The sequence below is a fragment of the Pseudorasbora parva genome, chromosome 20 (genome assembly GCF_024679245.1).
Source record: "Pseudorasbora parva isolate DD20220531a chromosome 20, ASM2467924v1, whole genome shotgun sequence".
In the NCBI taxonomy this organism is placed as follows: Eukaryota; Metazoa; Chordata; class Actinopteri; order Cypriniformes; family Gobionidae; genus Pseudorasbora; species Pseudorasbora parva.
This window is the reverse complement of record NC_090191.1, coordinates 32721214-32742894: the sequence shown is the minus strand read 5'-3', so window position 1 is coordinate 32742894 and position 21681 is coordinate 32721214. Positions and strand designations below refer to the sequence as shown.

The following is a 21681-nucleotide window of genomic DNA, read 5'->3' as shown; positions in this document are numbered from 1 at the left end:
GTAAAATATATTAATATCAATGCATAATCTAAACAATTATGGTTGCTAACTATAAAATTGTAAAAAGTTGTTCAAAATATTTCATTTTAGCTCACATTCAACAGCACTATACTCTGAGGATGAATACAGAGATCTGTCAGTTGTAGGTCACTACATTGTTTGCAGAAGTACTAAACCCATAAGGTCTAGCAGAAAAAAAAAAATTATGTTAGATAACAGATTGAAAGAAGAAAGATAAAACACTATGGTGGCATCTCCCCCTTTTTTAGTTTTTAAGTATTATTTAAATATTAAATACAAACATTTTAAATATTCTTAGTTTAAGAAATGCTATAAATGTTTACGTTCAATTAAATTACATATATTTTATTATTTACACAGCACCAACAAAAAAGAATGTGTGGGACTATGATATGAGGAGTGAATCAAAAACTCATGTTGTATGTTTTCAGTTGCAGGAGTTTTCTTTTCTGGAACACATTCATAATCTCAACAGATCGACATTCGACTTTTAAAAAATTGCCAGAAAGAACACTTAGTCCCTAGCTGATCATAAACGTCTCCTTCTCTCTCCCTCATGAATGCATTTGAGAATATCACTCACTCTGCTAGGATATGAAAGAACCAAAAACCGAAAGAACATTGCAGTGGCTTCAATACATGACATTCCCAAAGTAAAAAGATCAATCAGATCTTTTATGATTATGCCACTTTCATTGAATGTTTCAATCTACCAAATATAGAGAACCTCGCCTGCAAGAACTGTGAGTTTGTGATATACTTTGTGCTCTTTTGAAACGGGTACATCCATTTCTTGCCAGCCTTATTTTTTTTAACCTTAGCTGTATTCTGAGATCAGACAATGAGCAAGTGATGCAATATCGTGGCCTGGCGGACTCGGTAATGTAGTCAATGGTATAAGTCCTACTGCAATTTAAAACTGCTTATCCGAGCTGAATCCAGATGGGAAATCACTCCCAAACAGTTTTCTCTTATAAGCACTCGTCAGGGCTTAGCCAGGGTGGTGTTCATCTCTGCACAGAGGATGCGCAAATCGCTTTAGTAAAAAAAAAGGAAAAGTAAGGCCTCATGAGCCATTTGATGAGACGCCGGCTCATAGGCCTCTGTCTCCTGCCTTCAATTTGGTGGGCCCAATGCCTCAGCTCAGTTGCGCATCCACTTCCATTTTCAATATTGCTTCTCCTATCATGGCAAAAGAGTCTCTGCAAAGACAGACAGCCTCATATTGGAAAATAATGGGCCTTGAACTACCTGGGATGTACAGTCTCAAAACACTAAACTCTGTTTTTGGTGTTTCTTTTGGTTCATCTGCCATTAAAACCTTTGCATTTCCTGAAAAAGCCACACATACATTCGCTCCACTTGTTTTTACAAGTGATAATTCAGCACATTTGAAGAAGGGAATGGGATACTGTGAAGATGGCGTCAGAGCAATCTGAACTACAATGGGATGCGACACGAGAGGAGGGAGTTTGAAACGCCTTCCTGCACCCTCCCGAGATAGGGATCCGGTCTGATCGTCGCTGGAGGATTAGTAACTATTCCACCGGGTCCCCTGACGTGCAAAGAGAGCAGCCAATTAAAACATGAAGGAAGGGACTCGCACATTCCTACACAAAAACATGGAAAGACCTGAAAAAAAGGAAACGGCGCGAGACGTAGAGACAGGAGTGAGATGTAAAGGCTCTCAGTTTGCTTGTACATCAACCCCGTTTTTGTCGCTGTGTACCATATGAATCAGGGGAAAAAGCCTCAATCCTGGATGGCTTTGAACCACCAAAAGAAGCTTGAACTACACGCCTAATTTGCAGCTTTATGCCAGAACACATTCCCATCAAGCTCACAGGGGTTGTGACATGAGAAACCAAATTCTAAAAAAACGGGGGAAAGGGGCGTCATACGAGTCTGCCGGATATTTATAATAATCTTTGCCTTTCGTACTAGGTACTGCACATGATTATGATAAAAAGAGTCACATGGCTCCGCCATTTTTTTATCACTTTGTATCTGATAGTTCCTCACCTCCCATGGGATCATGGGATATGGTGCTAGCACTTCTGCATATTGCATTCCAGGGAAGTACACGTTCACACACAGGACCTTCTGTGGATATTTGACGCTGTTTAATGATGTCACGCACTTGTGCAACAGCCATCGAGTGGATCGTAAAGAGTGACAGTTGCTCTAGCCACTGTGAAATGTGGCGATTAGCCATCTTAATTAGCTGTCGTCTGCAGTTCAGGCCCCCCTCTGCATGATGGAACGTTGTTCTCCAAGGATCGATCATAGCAAAGCGGAGGCAATCGTCTTTAAATCCTTTTTTTAATACTCCTCCGACTTGCATTCTAGAAAATAGGTTGAAAAGTTAGTCATGGCTCTATGAGAGAGATTTGCCGGAGGGGTCCAAAATATTAGTCAAATAATGACATCTAAAAGCCAGCTGATTTTCCTTTCAACCTTGCTCACGTGGCCTTACTTTGAGAATAGCATGGAAATAAGTGTAATGCTTTGACTATCTCTCTCGTGTTTTAAGTTTATGAGTTTTGGAACTTACCAAATCCGTAGCCCTCACTGAAGGTGAAGGTTAATGTTTCTCTTTCAAACAACAATGTGTAGGTGCTTAGAATGCCACCTATTGATGTGCAGAAAATTAATTTCACGGTAAGTATGTTTTGAAAAGCGAACCAAAGCTTACCGCATTCCATTTCATTTTTGAAATGAGGCCATTGTAAGACCCGTCCGTGCATGCTTTTAGTTCATCCCACGGACCTCACCTTGTGTGTTTTTGAGTCAATTAGCAATAGGGAAGAGAATGAGCTAGAGGCTAATGGCACTGAACAGAGAGGTGATGTCCTTCAATGTTTCGAATAAAGGGACTGTACAACGTCAAAGCAAATGGAGGATTGGCCGTCTTGTCATTGCCTCTCGTGTGCTGATCAAGGTTTAGCTCCCCCTCCTTAAATCGCAGGCTTAATTATTTTAAGAAATGGCACAGCGCTGATCTCAGATCAATGTAAAAGGGCAACTTTTACGGTAGCAACACCATGTCATTACACTGACTGACGCGTGTGGGTGGGAAAATTGCAGCAAGAGCGCAGGAGAACATCAGTGACATCAATCATTGCTTCATCTTGCCAATTAGTGCTCCCAGATATACACGCAGATGAAAATCAGAGCCTCATCTAACTGGCTGACAGACTCTGAGATCAACCCCCCAGCCTCCAAAACAGCATCAGCAACACCAAAACTTCACAACAAGATGTCTGGTTTTGTTCCTGGGCCTCTGGAGTCATTCTTCAGCAAGATGAAGTTGCTTACATATTTTTTGGACTCCTTTTATTTGCAATCAAGACAAAGCCGAAGTGATTAAGACAACCTTTGACTGGCCAAAAAGGGACTGACTGCACCTTAGCCTCTGTTTTACACTATTGTGGGCTTTGATGCAACAATTCATTTTATTATAAAGGCAAACTTCCAATTGGCATGCATACATGAAGATTTGACAGTTTACTCTGAGTAAACAAAAACAGTCATGGCAGTAACAGTCACAATCACAAGGAAACAGAATTTGAGGTTTAGCGTACTCAATAGATGTAGATTCTTTAAAATATATCTAGATCTACCCTCTCAATAGACATCGGGATCGGGCACATGAACTTGTGACAGATGGCTTGGTGCTAGCTGTTATAAATATTTAAAAGATTGCAATTTTATATGTAGGTCTATGAAAAAAGAACGCCTAGTAGATGAATAGTTAAATGATTCAGCTGGGTAGGAGTTTATTTTTTATTTTTGTTTATTTCACTCTAGTAGTTGTGCTTGAAATTAAATATTTATTTGAGTTTTCAAAGGTAAACCTTGGACTGTATAAAAAACTGACCCTAACACATATACACCGATAACTTCACTGTTTCTGAGCAGAATGAAAAGACATTTATACTGCAATTCATGGCATCTCTTTGCTATAGTGTGTATATAACAAGTCTTGTTAAAGACTGTTTTGTGTAGTACATAAACTAGAGGTTCTATCACAAGCGAGCCTCCATTTTACTGTCAACTGATGCTCAGCACTGCAATCAGGGATTGTCGGCAAGAGATTAAAAGATATTTTCCTCTTCAGGCGGAGTAAATTGGTTTTGGATTAAGGCTGATTGATTGCCGCAGAGGTATACAGCAGTCTGTTTGAAATGCTTAGTTCCAAACACACAAGTCATTTCAACCGAGCTACTCAAGGAAATCATGCTGGATAGAATCAATAGATATTATGTAGCAGGTACCAGTATTGCTCAAGGTTATCATTAAAGGCTTGTAGAAATATTATTCAATGGCTCATCTTCTTGTGGTTTTGAAAATGTGTGTGTTAGCGTGTGGCCTAATACTCAAAAGGCACGGACTGGTTTATTGACTGTAAAGGCTCCATTGTGATGGAAGATTTAATTGGAAAGCATTAAAGTGACCTCCAAAACTCCAGAAGTTCAAGTGTCAAATTGCGGGATCTTTCTTTGATTCTTATGAAATAACCAAAGCACATTCTGTGAAAGGGCAGTCAACAATTCCTGCACAAATATAAAGTTCAATTTAAAAATGAACAAATACTAATAAATAAAAAATGTAGCAGTTTGCTTAACTGGCAGATAAAGCATATTTGTTTGATGCAAAAAAATAAAAATCATAGCACTTTATTAGCTGCAAATGCTTTAATATATCTCAAAGCAATTATATATGGATTGCAGAGGCAGTCAACAAAAAAGTAATGGTCTAATTAATTTAATGGTCTACTCTATGTTGTCATAAATGTATGCAAAAAAGAGAAATTTATTCTAAACATATTGACTATAAAAGTAAACATCACAAATCAGTAAGGCATATATGAGCATAGAACCTCAAAGTCCATAAAATCATCCTGAAAATGAAAGGTAGTTGGACATTAAAAAGATCTGATCTCTCTGCAGACCTACCAACTCACAACAGGCCTTCGGGTAGGCAGGAACACACTTCCTCTAGCTCTCAGGTAGAACCTCAAAGTCCATAAAATCATCCTGAATATGAAAGGTAGTTGCACATTAAAATTATCTGATCTCTCTGCAGACCTACCTACTCACAAGAGGCCTTCAGGTAGGCAGGAACACATTCCTTCTAGTTCTCAGACTGGCCTTAACAAATTAGTTGCTGGTTGAATTTAGTAATCTCTATTGATTCCCACAGCAACAATAGGATAGGCCAGTACCTCATGGTTTTGGTATTCTTTAACTTCAAAAGTGTCGCCTTAGGTCCATTACTAAAGGTGATTCTTCAGACTTTGCTAAAGGAGTCTCTATTTTTCACTTTAGTTGTCTCTCAGCCAAAAACTAAAATTGGTCTTTGGGGCAGAGAAAGCGAGGTTGGTAGTATGAAAGTTGTCATTAAAAACTAGGCATCCCTGGCCTTGCCCCTTTAGTTGAGGGTCACCTACTTGAAGCAATTACCGGGTATCTCTTTAAGGAGAGGTTCTTGTGGTCGTTAGTGCAAAGTCACACGTGTCCCTTTGTGTCTGCTGGGAGCAGAGAACTCTAGAAAAGTGTGTGGAATTATGTGTGAATCTGTACTACATTGCTTGCTAGATTGCGTAAGTACAGTGTGGGTAACTTAGTTTGGAAAATGTGATGCATGTGCTGGATGAATATAAAGGTGCACACTTTACAATCTCAATGGGGCTACAGCTAAGCCACTAAAAGAAGAATACAAAACAACAAACAGCAGGGAACCTAAACACTAACACATGCTATATTTTCACTGCAAGCAATGCATAGTAAAAATGCATTTCCCAACCTGAACGTTCAAATTAATTAAATAGATTAAGTAGTGTATACTCAAAGTTTTAGAAAAAGTTCTACTACCTTAATTTTTCAAGTTGGTGTAACATGGTCTTCCTTTTAAGTAATTTTAACTAATATTTTTTGATTAAATTGAACATTTTTTGTGAATAAGTAAGCATAACTTAAAAACAAATTAAATATGACTTAATAGAATTAAGTAATTACATGCTAAGAATGAAATACATAAACTTTTTTGTGAATAAGCATAACTTAAAAACATAAATGAAATAAAACTTAATATAATTAAGTAATTACATGCTAAGAATAAAATACATAAACTTAAGATTTCAAGTTGTATGAACTCAAAATCATAAATAATTAAAATAGCTAATTTTGGTCTTGCTTTGATGTGATTGGCCATGCAAGGAGTTCTGTCTGGCAACAAGAGAACTAATTCACTGATTGGAGGACATTTACAAAAGGCGGTCCTTTTCGCCTCGTCCGTTGATGATTCAAACTAAGATGGAGACTTTTTCATTGTGTGCAATCTTAAATTCGGTAAGTAAAAATGTGTAAGTTACTAAACCTAACAATAATATGTGAACTAACTTATAACTAACCAGATTGACTTTATTTCTGTTTTAATAAAAATAATAGTTTTGTTGGAAGTCACCATGATGGAGATAAGTGTTTGCTTTAGTTGGGCTCTTGACCCTTGACTGTGTAATATTAGTAGTTCTCTGGCTGCTTTGTGTTTGTGAGACACATTTGCTAAGGAACTAAAAGTCAGGAGAAAATATCATCAAGTGATGTTGTTTTTCATTGTTGATGATAATATCATCTTGTACTTGCAGAATCCTTGATCTCATGCAGAGTCTAATGCTTTGATTGTCAAAGTGGTTATTAATAGTTTTGAAGTATTAATAATAATAGCCATAAGATCCTTCACTGTTGTGGTAATTGAACAATTTATTTATTTATTTTTCATGTGCACAAAAAGTCTAAATCTAGAACCTAGTTAGACACACACAGACATCAAGAATCTGCGTATGAATCTCTACAATGGTGACAAAAAATAAATAAAAATAAAAATTATATATATATATATATATATTCTGATAAACACATCAACTCTGAGCATAAAACAAGCTACAAAAACATCAGAAAAAAATAGCTAAAGTAAAAATAAATGGTAAGAATCAATGAAAATGAGTCATAATTCATGCATGTTGAGACCCATGGGGAAGTTTTGATTGGTAGTACCCAGCATGGTTAAACAATGACAACCCAAACCAATACAAATTGAGTTTTGTTAACATAAAATGGTGTGGTTGTGTACTTAATTTTTAACGTTCTGTGAAAACTCAAAACTTTGGTATAATAATTGAGTTACCTTAACAGAAAAGGGTAAGTCATATTAACTGCAAATATTTGAGTTGAGCTAAATGAGCACTTTAATTTAACTGTTATCAAAAGGTATAAGTAGCAGGTAATCCAACCTTTTAAGTTCTAGAAAATTGTGACTTTTAAGTTAATCAACTTTTAAAATTTGAGGCAATCGATTGCCTAAATTTTTTTGAGTTCTGGTAACTTATTCGGGTTTACCTTCGCCAAAGACTCTAAAGATATATCTTAACTAAAGGTATACCATTTCTAGGCATGTTCCACAAACTATACCTTAGGAGGTTACTTAAGGTATACCTTCTAAAGTGTGATGTTAGTCTGTGCTGTCCATGGAATCCATGCTGAATTAGTTTATTAATGGCTCAAAAATCGATTATTCACCCTATGTAGGGGCTGTTAAACTGCAACCATCCGTGTTCAGAATGAACTTTCAATAGAGATAAGGCATAGCTAAAAGTGGTCCAGACCAACCTTACGAAATATCAACCTTACTACTTATGACCTGACAGAAGGTATTCTTAACTAAGATCATTTCGGGAAACAAGTATTAACATTAAGACACCCCTTAAGGTATAACTTAACCAATTCAACTCTGCGACCCGCCTGTGGCTCCAATATTGCAACCATCATAATCATTCATACCATCCAATCAAGATCATCGCACCAAGTTTTAAAGGAATGTTTTACACTTGTAGAATTGAAATTCGGTAACCACCACTTTTAAGTCTGGGTTATAAAACCCTGTCCCTGGTACACAGTCTGAAACAACAGTTTTAGAATGCAGTGGACAGTTTTTTAGCAAAAAAACAACCAATTATAACCAAACAGTGCTTGCTTCATTAAAAATGCATGTGCTTTGTATTATCACAGGAAATTATTTTTTCGTCGAATTTTGTTTCAGTTTGAAGTGGGGGAAATCAATGTCAACCAGTAACAGAAAACAGGTTAATAGATGTACAGCGGCTAAATTTTTTAAAACTTTTGTTTCAATCGGACTAAACTCATTCCGATTGATGAATCTGAATTTAGTGTTTACATGAACGCTAAACCAAGTGATTGGATTGATGTGCACGTTTATATGTCACAAGCGTCAAACCGATTTTTTTACAAACGCCCAAATATGCAGTTTCCTGTTGTTTGCACATAACTATTATACAACATTGGTTCTTTATTTGTTTTAAACAGCAGACTTAATAGTTATCCATTTCTCATCATAATTGGAGACAATGAGCATATGAACCATTTTGTTGTGCTGCTTATATTTATCACGCAGTAAAAATGCCCCTCCCCACGCCCAAAACAAGTCGCCTGTGGATGAGTCCGAACCAAGGACTATTGCGACGTTGTTCAGCTCCACTTTGCAGATGTTGATTGTAGGTTTAGTTGCTTTATATGACACTTTATTCAACAGGAATATTTCAATAGCTATTTCTATGTTATTGCACATAAACAGTCCTTTCAGTTTGGTTTTCAGTCCGATCAAGTATTTACATGTCCTCTCAATTGGATTAGAAAAGAAATAAACCACCCATTTAAATCCACTCGAAAATTCAATCGGAACGAGAAAAGGTGTTTACACAAAGGCTTTTCTGTCCGATTGAGCAGTCAATCCGATTACTAATGGAATATTTGGTTGCATGTAAACATAGCCAGTGTGTGACACCTTGAATTCCACATTTCGGGAGGAGAGGAGGGGAGGCCTGCTTCTGCTACCTCACACTGGGCCCCGCCCCATGCTTAGCACGGCCCTGCCAATGCCTCCAGCCTGGGCCCTTCTAAAGGCGCCTCTTATATTTTCCTCTGTAAAGTGAAATTCTGCAAGCAAAATACAGTCATCTCAATAGGAATCTATGCAATTGGGAATTTCACTTTTTTTTCTTTCCGGATTCGGGTTGGATGAATTTTTAACATTGAGATACTTGATTTGGGAGTGACCTCTAAGTAAGTGGTGCTTCATGCATCGCTAGACTATTGACATTAGACAATGGACCTACTATGCCCGCAAAGTTTTGCTAATGTGACCACACTTTATGGCTGAAATCACAATCAATACTTTCTATAAATCAATGAATGTGCATAATAATGCTTATCGGCTCTTAAAACAGTGCAAGTCATGGAAGTAAATGCATTTACTTTGTACTGTAATCGAACACCTGTAAAACATCAAAAGAAAACAAAAATCACATATTGCCATGTTTGCGCTCTCGCAAAGCTTCGCTTGCCTACGCGGTCATGTCAAGTTCACATCACAGGCTGTACATGATCTAGAAAAATTTACGCAGATGACAGGCACCAGGCGCACCCGCCCCAGCTTCCTCCTCTCCGTGTGTGACGAAACAGTCTCCTCTTTTAAGTGCGTAAGCATGACATTCTCATTTCTATGAAGAGCTCTGTGCTTTAGCACGGCAGATAATTAAGCGGGGTGGAGGGAGTGGCTCTGATTGGCATTATAAACGCTGCACCATCTCTGCTCACCGTTCACACCACCTGCCTCTCCCTTCTACACTCACATTCACCATCAGCAAAATTATTAAAGAGAAAAAGGCATTGTGCGAAAAAGATTTCCTCCCCCTGACAGATATTATCATTACAACCTTTTATCAAAAAGTGCAAACTTGTTTTTTATCCATCCGTCTCCCCCCTCCATGTGTCTCTCAGGCTGCATCCTTCACTCTTTCCCTGGGTATTTCAGCAGGGAGAGAAAAGGAGAACGAGAGAGAGAGAGAGAGAGAGAGAGAGAGAAAGAGAGAGAGAGAGAGAGAGAGAGAGAGAGAGAGAGAGAGAGAGAGAGAGAGAGAGAGAGAGAGCGCAAAAAAACGAGAGGGGAAAAAAAGCTAGACTGAGCTCTGTCAATTGGAGTGAGTGCACTACTAAGTCTGGCTTCACTACAAAGGTTAGCAGATCTGACTGTCAATACTGTCAGAGGAATGGAGTCTTAGGGAGGGGAGGGAGCAAAGGAGGTGGAGAAACGAAGGTTAGGTGGTGGGGGAGGCAGGAAGGTTTGCTTTGAGAGAAAGAGATACTTTGATATTTCGGAATGTTAGAAGGGTGAATGTGGAGAACTGGAGGTTGGGGATCTAATTACCGGGCCATAATTGGGGGCTAGGGAATAGGTTGCCGTCCTCTCAACTCGCTGCAGATCAATTATGTTAAGAGAACATCTGTAAGTAGAACTTAATGAGGTCCATTAGAGCAACATGCGCTGCCTTCCCTAACGGTGCTTGTCAGCTTCTTGGATGAGCTGGAGTGTGCTGCTAACTAGGGACCTGGTGAAGGTGCTTAAATAGGCGAGGAGACGTGCGGGCCGGCTCAGGTCTGTTTTGCTTTGCTGCCAGGGAGGGAACGAGACCACGAGCGAAGAAACAGCCATTGTGGGGAGAAGGAGGGGAATCTTTTTAGAGCGGGAGCGAGGAGGAGTTGCACTGAGGCGGGCTGCACGTTTTTAACCCGCTCGCCTGGAACTTGACAAGGGAACCGGCTATATTTGAACTACCATCTCGTCTTAATCTGCAACTTTTCCTCGGTACAGTATCTTTCAATCAGATTTTTTTTCTCCACAAACATATTCTGATCTGCAGCCTCATTAAGCAGCTTGGAAGCGTGCAGTGTTTTAATTTGACTCTAAACCGGAACTAATTGGTGATGGTCTTTTGTTCTAATTAAGGGTGTTAGGATAAAGGATTTCTGGAGAATTTCCAACTACTTTGTTTCCTCTCCTAAATAAGGAAGCGAAGAGTTAGCGAGAGTCAGTTACATCTATTGCATTGTGAGTGACTGTGGTGGGTGCGCGAGAGCATTAGATTCTCTGTACATTACTAGCAGCGGTTTAAAACTGGGATTAAGTTGAAGCTTCCGTGAAATGAATGGTCGCTGGAGATGCTCAAAGGAAGCTTAAACCAGGGTAAGAGTACCAGGAAATATCTTTTTTTTTACTCCAATCCTCCCCGAAAAAGATTTTCCTCCCTTGTGAAGCCTGGTAATTAACTCCCGCTTTCATTTCTACCACAAAAACGAACCTGCATTCCTCGCGCTCGGATGAAGAGGGGTGGTCGTCTGTCGGATATCCCTCTCTTTGCTGACGCTATATCGCAAGTCTGTGTGTGTGAAAGAGAGAGAGAGAGAAAAAGGGGGAGCGTGAGCGAGAGAGAGAGAGAGCGAGTGAAGTGAAATAATAAGCAGCTCTTCATTTTAACGACGTCCGTTCGCCAAGAATGCGCGCGCTTCCCTCCACGAGGGCTGCGTGCTGGACTGTTTCGCGCGAGCGTCACGTAAAGTGACGGAAGGCTGTGTTCACCTCGCGCGGCACAGTCTGATGATGGCACTCTCTAGCTCATCACCCCCAATAATTCAGATATCTTCGGTGAATAATTGACGTGATAATGCGTGAGATGAAGTGGTGGCGGGAGGGTAGAGAAAGAAGAAGGGGTTACAGCGTCCCCTTCTTTTGCTCTCTCTCTCTCTCTCTCTCTCTCTCTCTCTCTCTCTCTTCTCTCTCTCTCTCTCTCTCTCTCTCTCTCTCTCTCTCTCTCTCTCTCTCTCTCTCTCCCTTTTACTCAGCTTAAACCGTCTCCCCCGCAAATTGCATGATTACCAAGATAGCCCGCTTTGAAATAATTCAATCCATGACAAAACCTAATTACTGGCAGGTAATACCCTGTCAGCTTTAATGCATCTCATCACTCATAATGGAAGCGAGGAGCATTTTATGACCCATCTCATTACTGCTGTATTTTAGGCAGAGAGTGATTGGCATGGGGCCACAATCTTACCACTACTCAACTCTGTTACCGTCAGTTCTCTGTCCTCTCCACATTCTCAGTTTAGTCACTTCCAAACTTGTCTGACGATAAATGACTACTTTTGGCCATGACAGAAAATAAACTGTACAGTGAGTGTGTGATTATGTTTTCTTTACTCTGTGTGTGTATGTGTGTATGGGGAGGGAGGGTAGGTGGCACTGAAGGCCTGTGATTCATCCTACCTCGGCAACATGGGCATCAAGCAGTGCTAATTAGAGTCGAACAGGTGTAACCAAAGGGTGAGGAATAGAAACACAGGCTGAAGAAGCAACTGTGAAATAGCATTGCTCTCTCTCTCTCCGACACACACACACACACACACAGTTAAATTTTTGTCTGGATATTCATGGACTTTGATCTTGCAGGTGCAAAGCGATCACATAGCATGAAAGTACAATGAGGGAAAATGTTCATTGTTTGGCCTGGGGTAATACGGCTTGATTTAGGCCTAAGAGGCTGCAGACAAACCAATGCAGTACAACACTTTCAGACAAGAGATCACACACACAATCTGCAAGATATTTTATTCAGAAGTCAGATTTTTACAGTATCATTTATAGGTATCATCAAGCGTATTTTTAAATGTGCGATTAGTGATTACCGATAAAACTGACAGCTTCCTTTACAGCTCTACACTTTGCTATTTATTTTTTTAATATTTTTTTTATTTCTTCTGTGAATAACTGTTGAAGCCAAAAAAATGTTTCCTTTGGATCAGTCATTTCTAACTGAGGAGTAACCTGAGAAGATCTTGGCTTAAGGACAGAAAAATAAATAATCTGCGTAATGAGTACAAGTTGAGTCTTTTACACCAACAACACTATAGTTTGTTTTATGTGTCTTTCAAAATAATGATCATGCTTAATGATATCCAATATAATATGATGAACCAGTATAACCCATTTCTGGTTTGGTGCAGGTAAAGAAGTACTTATTGATTTGAGTTTATGGATAAATAAGAAAAAAAATGGTTATAAAATATTGCTTTGGATTATATCCATCAAGACAGCTCTGATTAATTTGGTCTGATCTACATAGCCTATGCAATATTAAATGAATCACTTAAATACTGAATTAATTAGGTGTGTTGATTTCATATAAGACCAAAATTTAAAAACTGATCTGCACTTGATGTGCTCAGCGGTGCTGTAAGTCCAATGGTAAACAGTAATGTAGTCTATATTTTCTTACACTCTTGAAATGAGTATCTAATGTTCCTCTGTAGTTGGCTAAAGCTCCTTCTGATCAGCACACTATAAAGAACCATTTGTGTCTATGTACTTTTCTTTTTAAGATTAAAAAAGTTTTTGTGAAATAGGTTCTTCATATCAGCAGCACACGGGCTTCTGGTTCCTGGAGCATCATTAGATGGTTTTCTAACATATCAGAGTAAAAAAGTTATTTGTTAAAGTTAAGATTCTTACATAAAAATGTATTTATTAGAGTATATTTGCCTGCATTTAGGGGCTGCTGGTAAAACAGTTGCTCGTGCACAAAAAGCTGACGTTAAAATGACAGACACATGTATGCATATATTAATTTTGCCTAAGTGTTTTATGAATTAGACAGGTTCTGCTAAAACACTGGCACTACGAAATTGTTGTCTACCTTGAAGATGAGAAAACAAAGAGAGAGAGAGAGTGAGAGAGAGAGCGCTAGTCTAAACGTGTAGTACAGAGCTCATAACATGTTTGCGCGTCTCAGAGAGGTGAGCATTAAGTTTGTGTTAGCGAGCGCGCGCTCCGTTACTCAGGCTGTCGGTAATAACCGAATGACCTTTTCCTCCTCGTGTAATGTCTCACTGGTGAGGGATTGGGTTTGAAGATAATAAAGCTAGGCTTCACTATTCCTCGTTCCTCACTCACTGATGGGCAAGTTGTTGTGAGCCTTCTCAGAATACTCAATACATGACGGCTCGCGCGAGAACACCTGTAGCTTTTGGTGCGAACAACTACTCGTAGATGATCCATGTGGACCTCATTATTTTCAACCTGAAGATCACTCTTATCCTCAGTGCAATGTCAGATTCGTGAACTTTTGCTGCGAGGAATATTGAGTTGGAGTCGGTGCTCTATCCTAAGTTAACCTTCTGCATAACTTGGTCAAGAAGGTGAGTGTGTTGTGCTTTAATAATCTTTTTTAGTCCTAAATACACTGCGAACCTAATTGCTTAATCAACCGAGGTTGCTTTTGGTGGTCTTTGATGTTTAATACAAAATGCAGTGTGTGTATGTGCGCGCGTGTGTGTGTGCCTCACGTAGATGAATCGGATCATTTGCGCATGTGATTCAAATTATTTCTGATAAACTGATCCAGCAAAGTTAGCGTGCAGAGAAATGGACAAAAATAAATGATGCTTCTTTTAGCACATTGCAACGCTTATCATACCTCCAAGCTGTCTGAAATGTATCAAATATAAATTACAAATAGACAATATTAACTCTATAGGACATCAGGCACTGGGTGTATGATATAGCCTATAATTCTCTATAGGATGTGCATTATAATCATTATTGGCATTAAAGTTTGTAAATGATGAAGTCGGAGGATTCAGTGCACTTTTTAAAGCTTGAAAGAAATTGCAAAAGGTGTTGGTAATGTAGTCAAGGTTGAATTCGTCTTTATATTCTAAAAATATGGCATGCATCAGAACAAATGTGGGCTAGTTCGTAAATGCTGGGCAGAATATGATTTCGTTTCAGTATATGCGAGTTCCTGTTTGTTGTCCCTTGTATACATCCAACTTCGTGCCTTTTACTGTACGCGCGCTGAAATAGGCGAATAGCGAGAGGCACGATAGGATTATAAGATTACAGCGCGCGCGAAGGGGTAAAGCATATGCCTTTGTCATCCGCTGTCATTTGTTCGCCGCCACTTGCCTCGCCACGGCTGCTGGTCGATCTAATTTCATAGTCGAGCACTGTTGTGACAAACGGAGTCTTAACAGCGTGTGGCGCTGAGCGATAGCGGCTCGCTCGTTCTTTTTTCCCCTCCCGTGTTTTGTTGATTGGTGTTTTCGACGTTTTCACTCTTTTCCGGCGGAGCGAGGTGGATTGTTACTTGTAACAAAAGCGAAGCACCCTCGCGCGCATACAGCTGCTCACTTCACGCGCATCTTTGGCTCGCGCCTCGTCTTGTTGCATGGTGTTTCTGGGAGCCGAAGCGGGTCAACCAATGCAGAAAAGGGAGAAAAGTTTCGGTAAGAGCTGTGTTTTGCATCATATCAACGTGAGTGTGTTGTGTTTAAATGTGTGGCTGAGTAGTTGGGATGTTTCTATGCGTATAGAGGCAGTTTTGTCTAACCCCATACAGCTGCATTTGACCGAAGCGACGCATTTTCTCAATTCCCCCCCGTGTGTGAATTATTTACAATTGTAAATAACGTTAATATGGTGTGCCGTTGCATATCATCGTTTCTAACACGTTAACGGTTTCATTTCGTCGTTTTGCAAGCTGCAAATCTTATTGGCCTTTTCAGTGCACTACGCTGCCATGGCAACAGTAATTAAACTGATAAGAGGGTGAAATGTCAGCATCTCCGGCTCGCGCAGCTGTGATGTGAAATCAAATTGGTACTTTGCGCTTGGTGTTTGCCAAGTCTAGCCTGAAATTTCCCCATCAGTATCTGCGAACAGTGAAGCGCACAAAGAGCATCGTATCACCATGCGAACGGGACATAATGAAAGATCTGAGTGAGCGAGCAAAGACAAAACAGACACCCATGTCCCAGCCTATAGGGATGAGCATAACGATTTTAGTTGTGAAGTCGATTGCGTGTAACGATTCCAAACCCTTAACGGTTCCATTAATGATTCTTTTTCTACTCTTGAGGAAGAAATATTTCGTAAGAAACTGCGATTCTTTTTGCATTTAGGCTACTACTGCCCTCAGCCATATTCCCAAACCATGCAGATTTCAGCAGAACGATATCAAATGCATGTAGTTCTTTCAAAAGATGCGTTTACACAGGCGAATGACTTTTCATAGACTTCACAGAGGCGGTATAATGGGATCTAATAATTGGTCCTATTCATATACATTATGAAATATGTCACCACATTGAAGTATTGGTTTATTTTTTTATATAAAATAGCAATGCCACTGTTTATAACTCATAGGATAATGCGTAGGCTCTCTTTTAAATGTAGCATGACATTCAGTAGTGACACTGTTTTGTCTCACCAACCGTATAATACAGTAACATAGCCTACTTTTGGTTCATTTTTTCGAGGCAAACATGATAATAATTGCGGTCCAATCAGGCGTCCAATAACAGCTCGTACTCATTCAAAAGTGTGTTAGAATCGCTAAAAGAGCCGATTCATAAGAGTCATTTAGGACTCGACCTACACAGGTTGCACTGCATGTTTTTGATTCACTAAAAAGAACCGACTCATAAGAGTCATTCGTTCTGGGTTCAGGCTATGCTGGTCGCTCTGTAGCTTACAATTCTGATTCACAAAAAAATAACCGCTTCATAAGAGTCATGCGTTCAGGAATCGGAAGTGGTCACGTTGGAGATTAATAGAACATTAGTGCAGGAAACGCTATCAGAGTTGACAACATTCAGAAAAACATTCAGCGTCTGTATTTTTTCAAATGGCAATTCCAGTGAGTTAGATGAAACTTTTGTTCACCGTTTGATATAGGAAAATCGATGAGGCCATGCACCTCTCACACTCCCATTAGAGAAAATGGAATTGGGCATCCAGGCTTTTGAATAGAAGGGCTAGTTAATTTGTGCCACAATCGATTCATTTGGGACCAGCCATGATTGCGGACAGAGGGGAGTCGAAACTCTAACTTCTTTGGCTTGGTAATGAGAGGCGGTGACTTTGTTGTGTTAACCAGGCGAGTTGGGACGGTGCGGATGAGTGGGACAGAACAAGGATGCATAGCAGAGGAAATCAGCCGTGTGCTCCTCTTACAATCCAATCCAGCCAATTAAAAGCTCAACAGCTTAAACACAATGGGACAAACAGTGTGGCGGTGCTACCTGTCTGATGTGCCTCCTTGCTGTTTTCCCCTCATCAAGCCCTCTCCATTGAATAAACTAAAAATAAAGCGCCATAAAAACGCCAGTGAGGTCGAAGGAATCATCATTATCCCTTGCTTCGTTTTTATTGAATGTTCCTACATCTTAACGAGCATGGTCCTACAGCAGAAAGAAGTTGTTCACAGTCTAAGCCTATGGTACTGCATCAGATATTTGCTCTAGGCTATAATTATGACCCTAGAGGGATCGGCTACCTGCTGTTCCTTTCCCTGCATTGTAATGCTCAGTTGAATTGAAACAATTTCACACCTGTCCTCAGTCTTACTAATTGGTGCACTGTCTTGTTTATTTTCTGTGAGGGCCAACTGCCACACTTTTGGCAAATCATTTTTGAAAGTAATTATTGTCAAGGCCACATGGTTAAAAAAAAAGGAAGCGGCAAACTCTCTCTCTGTTAGGTAGGGCAGAGTCTTAATGGTTTCCAAATGCGTTGACATGCAAGATTATTTAAAGGGATAGAGTATCCAAAAATAAATGTCAACATTTACTCACCCTCTTGTCATTCCAAACCCACACGACTTCTCTCATCTGTAGAACGCAAACGACGACGCTCGGGATTGAAAGCCTTGATTCACTTCCATTGCAAATGTTTTATCCATAAAATTAAGTTGTCAAACAAGTTTGTAATGACATGAGGGTGAGCAAATTATGTCAGAACTGTAATATTTGGGAAATGTACCAAAAATATCCTAAATGTTACGCCAAATGTTTGACAAACTTTTCTTGTCAAGAGAGATTCATGAATTCCAAACAAGGCTTTTTAATCTCATATTCCTCTATGAATGTATTTCAGTGAGATTGCCCGGACAACGCATCGCGGCGAAGAGCGCATTATAACTATCCCGAGGGAGGTCCTCAATTCAGACAGAGACACTCAATTTACCACAGCTGAGAAATCTCTCAGTGACCCTCTCACTCAAAGTTCGCAATTTCTCACTGCTCGCGCTCTCACCCCCCTCCACGAGCAGCATATACATTAGGTGGAATCTATGGCTTTGACAGCTTCTCCTGCACAAGGTGAGAAATGGGGATCGTCTCGGAGGCAGGACAACGGTACGGAAACAGACGTACTTGTAAAAATGTAGGACAGAAACTTTTTGGGCCGGGGCAAAAAGAGAGGCCGTAGTGTTGGCGTGGGGGGAGCGGGGTACAGCTTACTTTCTCTGTATGGAAGGAGAATACTAATCACAGGCCTTCAGCATGAGCCCACATTGTTCCCTCTCTACCCAACAAAGCCTTTTCACGCCCTGTAAAGGGCTACACAATGCCTGCTCTGGGGCAAGCTTTGGCCCCTCCCCTAAAGAGGGGGGAGAGGAGGATGTTAGCAACATTGGCTTCTTGTTATTGTTGACTAAAAAGTGTGTGTTCATTTCTTGACTGAAATGCAGAGCACATGATTTACCTTCAAAAGTAAACCAGGAACCATGTTCTCACCTTCGTGTTGCCCCTTGTTGCCTTTCTCCGCAGGTATACAAATGCTCTCCGTCCAGCCGGACACCAAGCCAAAGGGCTGTGCCGGCTGCAACCGGAAAATCAAGGACCGCTACCTGCTGAAGGCCCTGGACAAGTACTGGCACGAAGACTGCCTCAAGTGCGCCTGCTGCGACTGCCGTCTCGGAGAGGTGGGCTCCACGCTGTACACCAAAGCCAACCTCATCCTCTGTCGGAGAGACTACCTACGGTAAGAGGAAAAACTCTCTATTTGTATCATAAGATGCACTCCATACATGACATGTCACTGAAAACAGCTGAATGTGTACCACATTTAAAAGAGACCTCTCCAAGGGCCTTATGTCAAATCCCAAACAAAGCAAGTGCCACATAAAGCCATATTGCTGTTAACACTGGCTTTAATGGCCACCCTTAACACCCAGAGTTCTCCCATGCTGTTAGATATCCTTTGCTCTTCATAATAGAAAAGGAGCTCAAAGGGGATCTTTATGAGCCTATAAACTGCTCCCATTTCTCTGAGTTTTCAATGGATTCACTTGTTGGATTCAATCAACACACAGAGGCTTGATAGAAAGGCATTGTTTAGCACAAGACCACCCTGGTTCTTGTTCAATCAGCTTACCTTTGTCCACTGATGGAAGGGTTCCCTTAGAAACCCAACCTCTCAATTCCATACTTTATATATATGTATGTATGTCCCCAATATGCATTAGTTTTAAAGCACCACGTCTGCTATACATTTTTGGCTAACAGACTCTAACATCTTTGGTATCTGGTCATCCTTAAAAATTAGTTATCTCCTTATGATTAAAAAGGAAAGAGTGCATAAGCTACTGATTTGTAGGGCTGCACAATATGTATAAAATATTTAGACAGTTAACGTTTGATCCAATCAAACCAATTTCAATTATTTTCAAGTAGATTTAAAGCCAGAGAATAATGACTATGTTCACATTTTATGTGGTTTATCCTGGCCAAAGAAAACACCACTCAAACTTTTCAAACTGACTAGAATATTGCAATATTATGCAAAAAGCATCCTCCAGATTTTATGACAATTAAATTTAAATAAAAAAATCTTAAAGCTGGTTTTAATGGACTTGATGTGACTGAAGAGGTTTGTGGTGTTTGCAAAAGTTACAAATGTTTATTTTAAATATAATTCAATAAATATTAATTAATAAATAGTTAGACATAATATGAAAAAATAAATATTACATATGTTTTTTTTCCCATCTCAAATTGGCATTACTACTAGTTTACACTACATATATAATATCACAAGTGCACACACTTAACCCAAGACAATTGCAGAATATTCTTTGCATCTCCATGAACTTTAGGAATTAATGCATTCAAATCATTTAGCTGTCACGGCATATTACACAGTTCATTTTTCAATATTTTTTTATAAATTATATAATTATTTCATAAAAGCATCATGAAGCAGTACTCTGCGTTTTGTTCTCTCCTAGCGTCTCTACCTAAAAGTTACACATGCTCATGTTAGTAAACTCACACACATGTGTGCGCTACGTATGTATATAAAATGATGTAAATGCTCATTGGGACGCTCCAGGGAGTCACAGCTTTGTGAGCGTGCTAGAAGCTCCAGTAGACAGGAGGCGCTTTGAAATGGCACAGTTCATTTAATTTTGGCATGGGCGATGAGAGAGTCTCCATTAGGCGCGGTACACAAGCAGGCTTTGGGGAAACGCGACTGTAAAGCATCGCCAGAGGGCCAGAGGCAGGCTGAGATTACCATCTTGCAGTAAGCCTCATTGACTGTGCCCTGCTAAACTGCATCTTCATTCACGGCAACGCTCACAAGTTTGTGCCTCAAACAACAACGGCGACGAGATAGATGGCACCAGATGTGTCATTAGGAGACATGTAGATCAGTCTTCATGGTACGGTGACGGTTTCTACTAGATGCAACTGATAGGGTTCTTGTGCATGTGTATGTTCTGTAATATCTCTTTCAACAATTTTCAACACACCTCACCGATAGCGAGGGAGGAGAGAGGCGCCCATGTGATTCTTTCATCTTCAAAGTTCAAGGTGACTGAATTGATTTGATTCTGGCCATCACATGAGTGGTCTTCCCGCGCCTCCTCTCTTCGCCAGCGGCAAATTAGGGGCGAGTATGGCACGGTCCCAGTTTCTCAAATCACATCTGCAACACAACAAAAGAAAAAGCAGCCTTCATTGACGAGCCAATCAATCGGCACTTCTACAGAGCGCTCCAACGCACTCCCCTCGATTGGATCGTTTCCTTATTTATTTTCTTAAGTTAGTGCCGGCGAGATAAGAGATGGAGTTAATCCCTTCCTCTTTGTTCTGTGTTCTTTTTCGCCCGTACTTATTCCAAGTAAATTATGCTTGGATTTATTATACAAGATTCCCCACCCCCACGTCCGCACAGAATCAATCCAGTCCTGTTTAGCAGTGTGGCATGTTATTAAGGCTGACATAACCAGGGTTAATAGAATTCTTCAGGGGTCTACAACCATGAGCGATGTGATCCCACCAGCTGAGAAATAATAATCCCTATCGCAACACACACAAAAACAAATTAAATAAGGAAAAAAAAAAGATTTATGCCTTCCCGGACCTGTCTCCCTTAGTACGTATTATCAAATATGATGTGGGGTTTTTTTGTAGTCGAAGGGAGAGGCAGAAATCGTTTTGGTCTGGGGACAGAATATCATTGGATTCATATTCAAAGCATCAAGAAGGTAATTATTGATGGAAAGCATTATCGGGTCCGACTCTATGCTGGTATTGCTCTCAAAATATGGGCAAATGGTATTGGCCTGTCATATCAACAACAAATGATTCTTTTGATACCGTGCGGACATCTCCATTGATGATAAAGGTAATAACCGGCGTGCCAGTGTTTATGCCGATGCGGTTACATTTCATAGCGGGGAGCGATAAAGTTAAAAGGCACAGACAAAAAAGGACGGACACATTTAAGTTGAGAAACGGGCAGAAATGAACCCTGTCAGAAAGTAGTTACAGACAGGAAAGCCCATGATGCAAGCAGGGAGAGGGAAGCTGTTAGGCATCAGTTAATGGAAAACTGTAAATTTCAGGCATCCATTTTAAAGACAGCGCAGGGTGACCACTTATTTATTTATCTATCTATTCA

The 21681-nt window shown here is 40.1% G+C and overlaps 2 protein-coding genes across 5 annotated transcripts in view; one reads left to right on the top strand and one right to left on the bottom strand.

Moving 5' to 3' along the window:
- arhgef39 (Rho guanine nucleotide exchange factor (GEF) 39) overlaps window positions 1-18614 on the bottom strand; it is a 167584-nt gene extending 148970 nt beyond the window's left edge. The window contains exon 1 of the mRNA XM_067428589.1: window positions 18510-18614. The gene's annotated coding sequence lies outside the window, so the exon portion shown is untranslated. The remainder of the gene's footprint in view (window positions 1-18509) is intronic.
- lmo3 (LIM domain only 3) overlaps window positions 10259-21681 on the top strand; it is a 44198-nt gene continuing 32775 nt past the window's right edge. Inside the window, exons 1-2 of one of the 4 annotated variants that reach the window (XM_067428597.1) lie at window positions 10259-10743; window positions 18543-18756. In XM_067428597.1, coding sequence (XP_067284698.1) covers window positions 18551-18756 — 206 coding nt within the window. In that variant the 5' untranslated portion in view covers window positions 10259-10743; window positions 18543-18550. Of the gene's footprint in view, window positions 10744-10890; window positions 11122-13691; window positions 14130-14732; window positions 15219-18542; window positions 18757-21681 lie in introns of those variants that run through there. The other 3 variants (XM_067428595.1, XM_067428596.1, XM_067428594.1) reach the window with 3 other exon arrangements.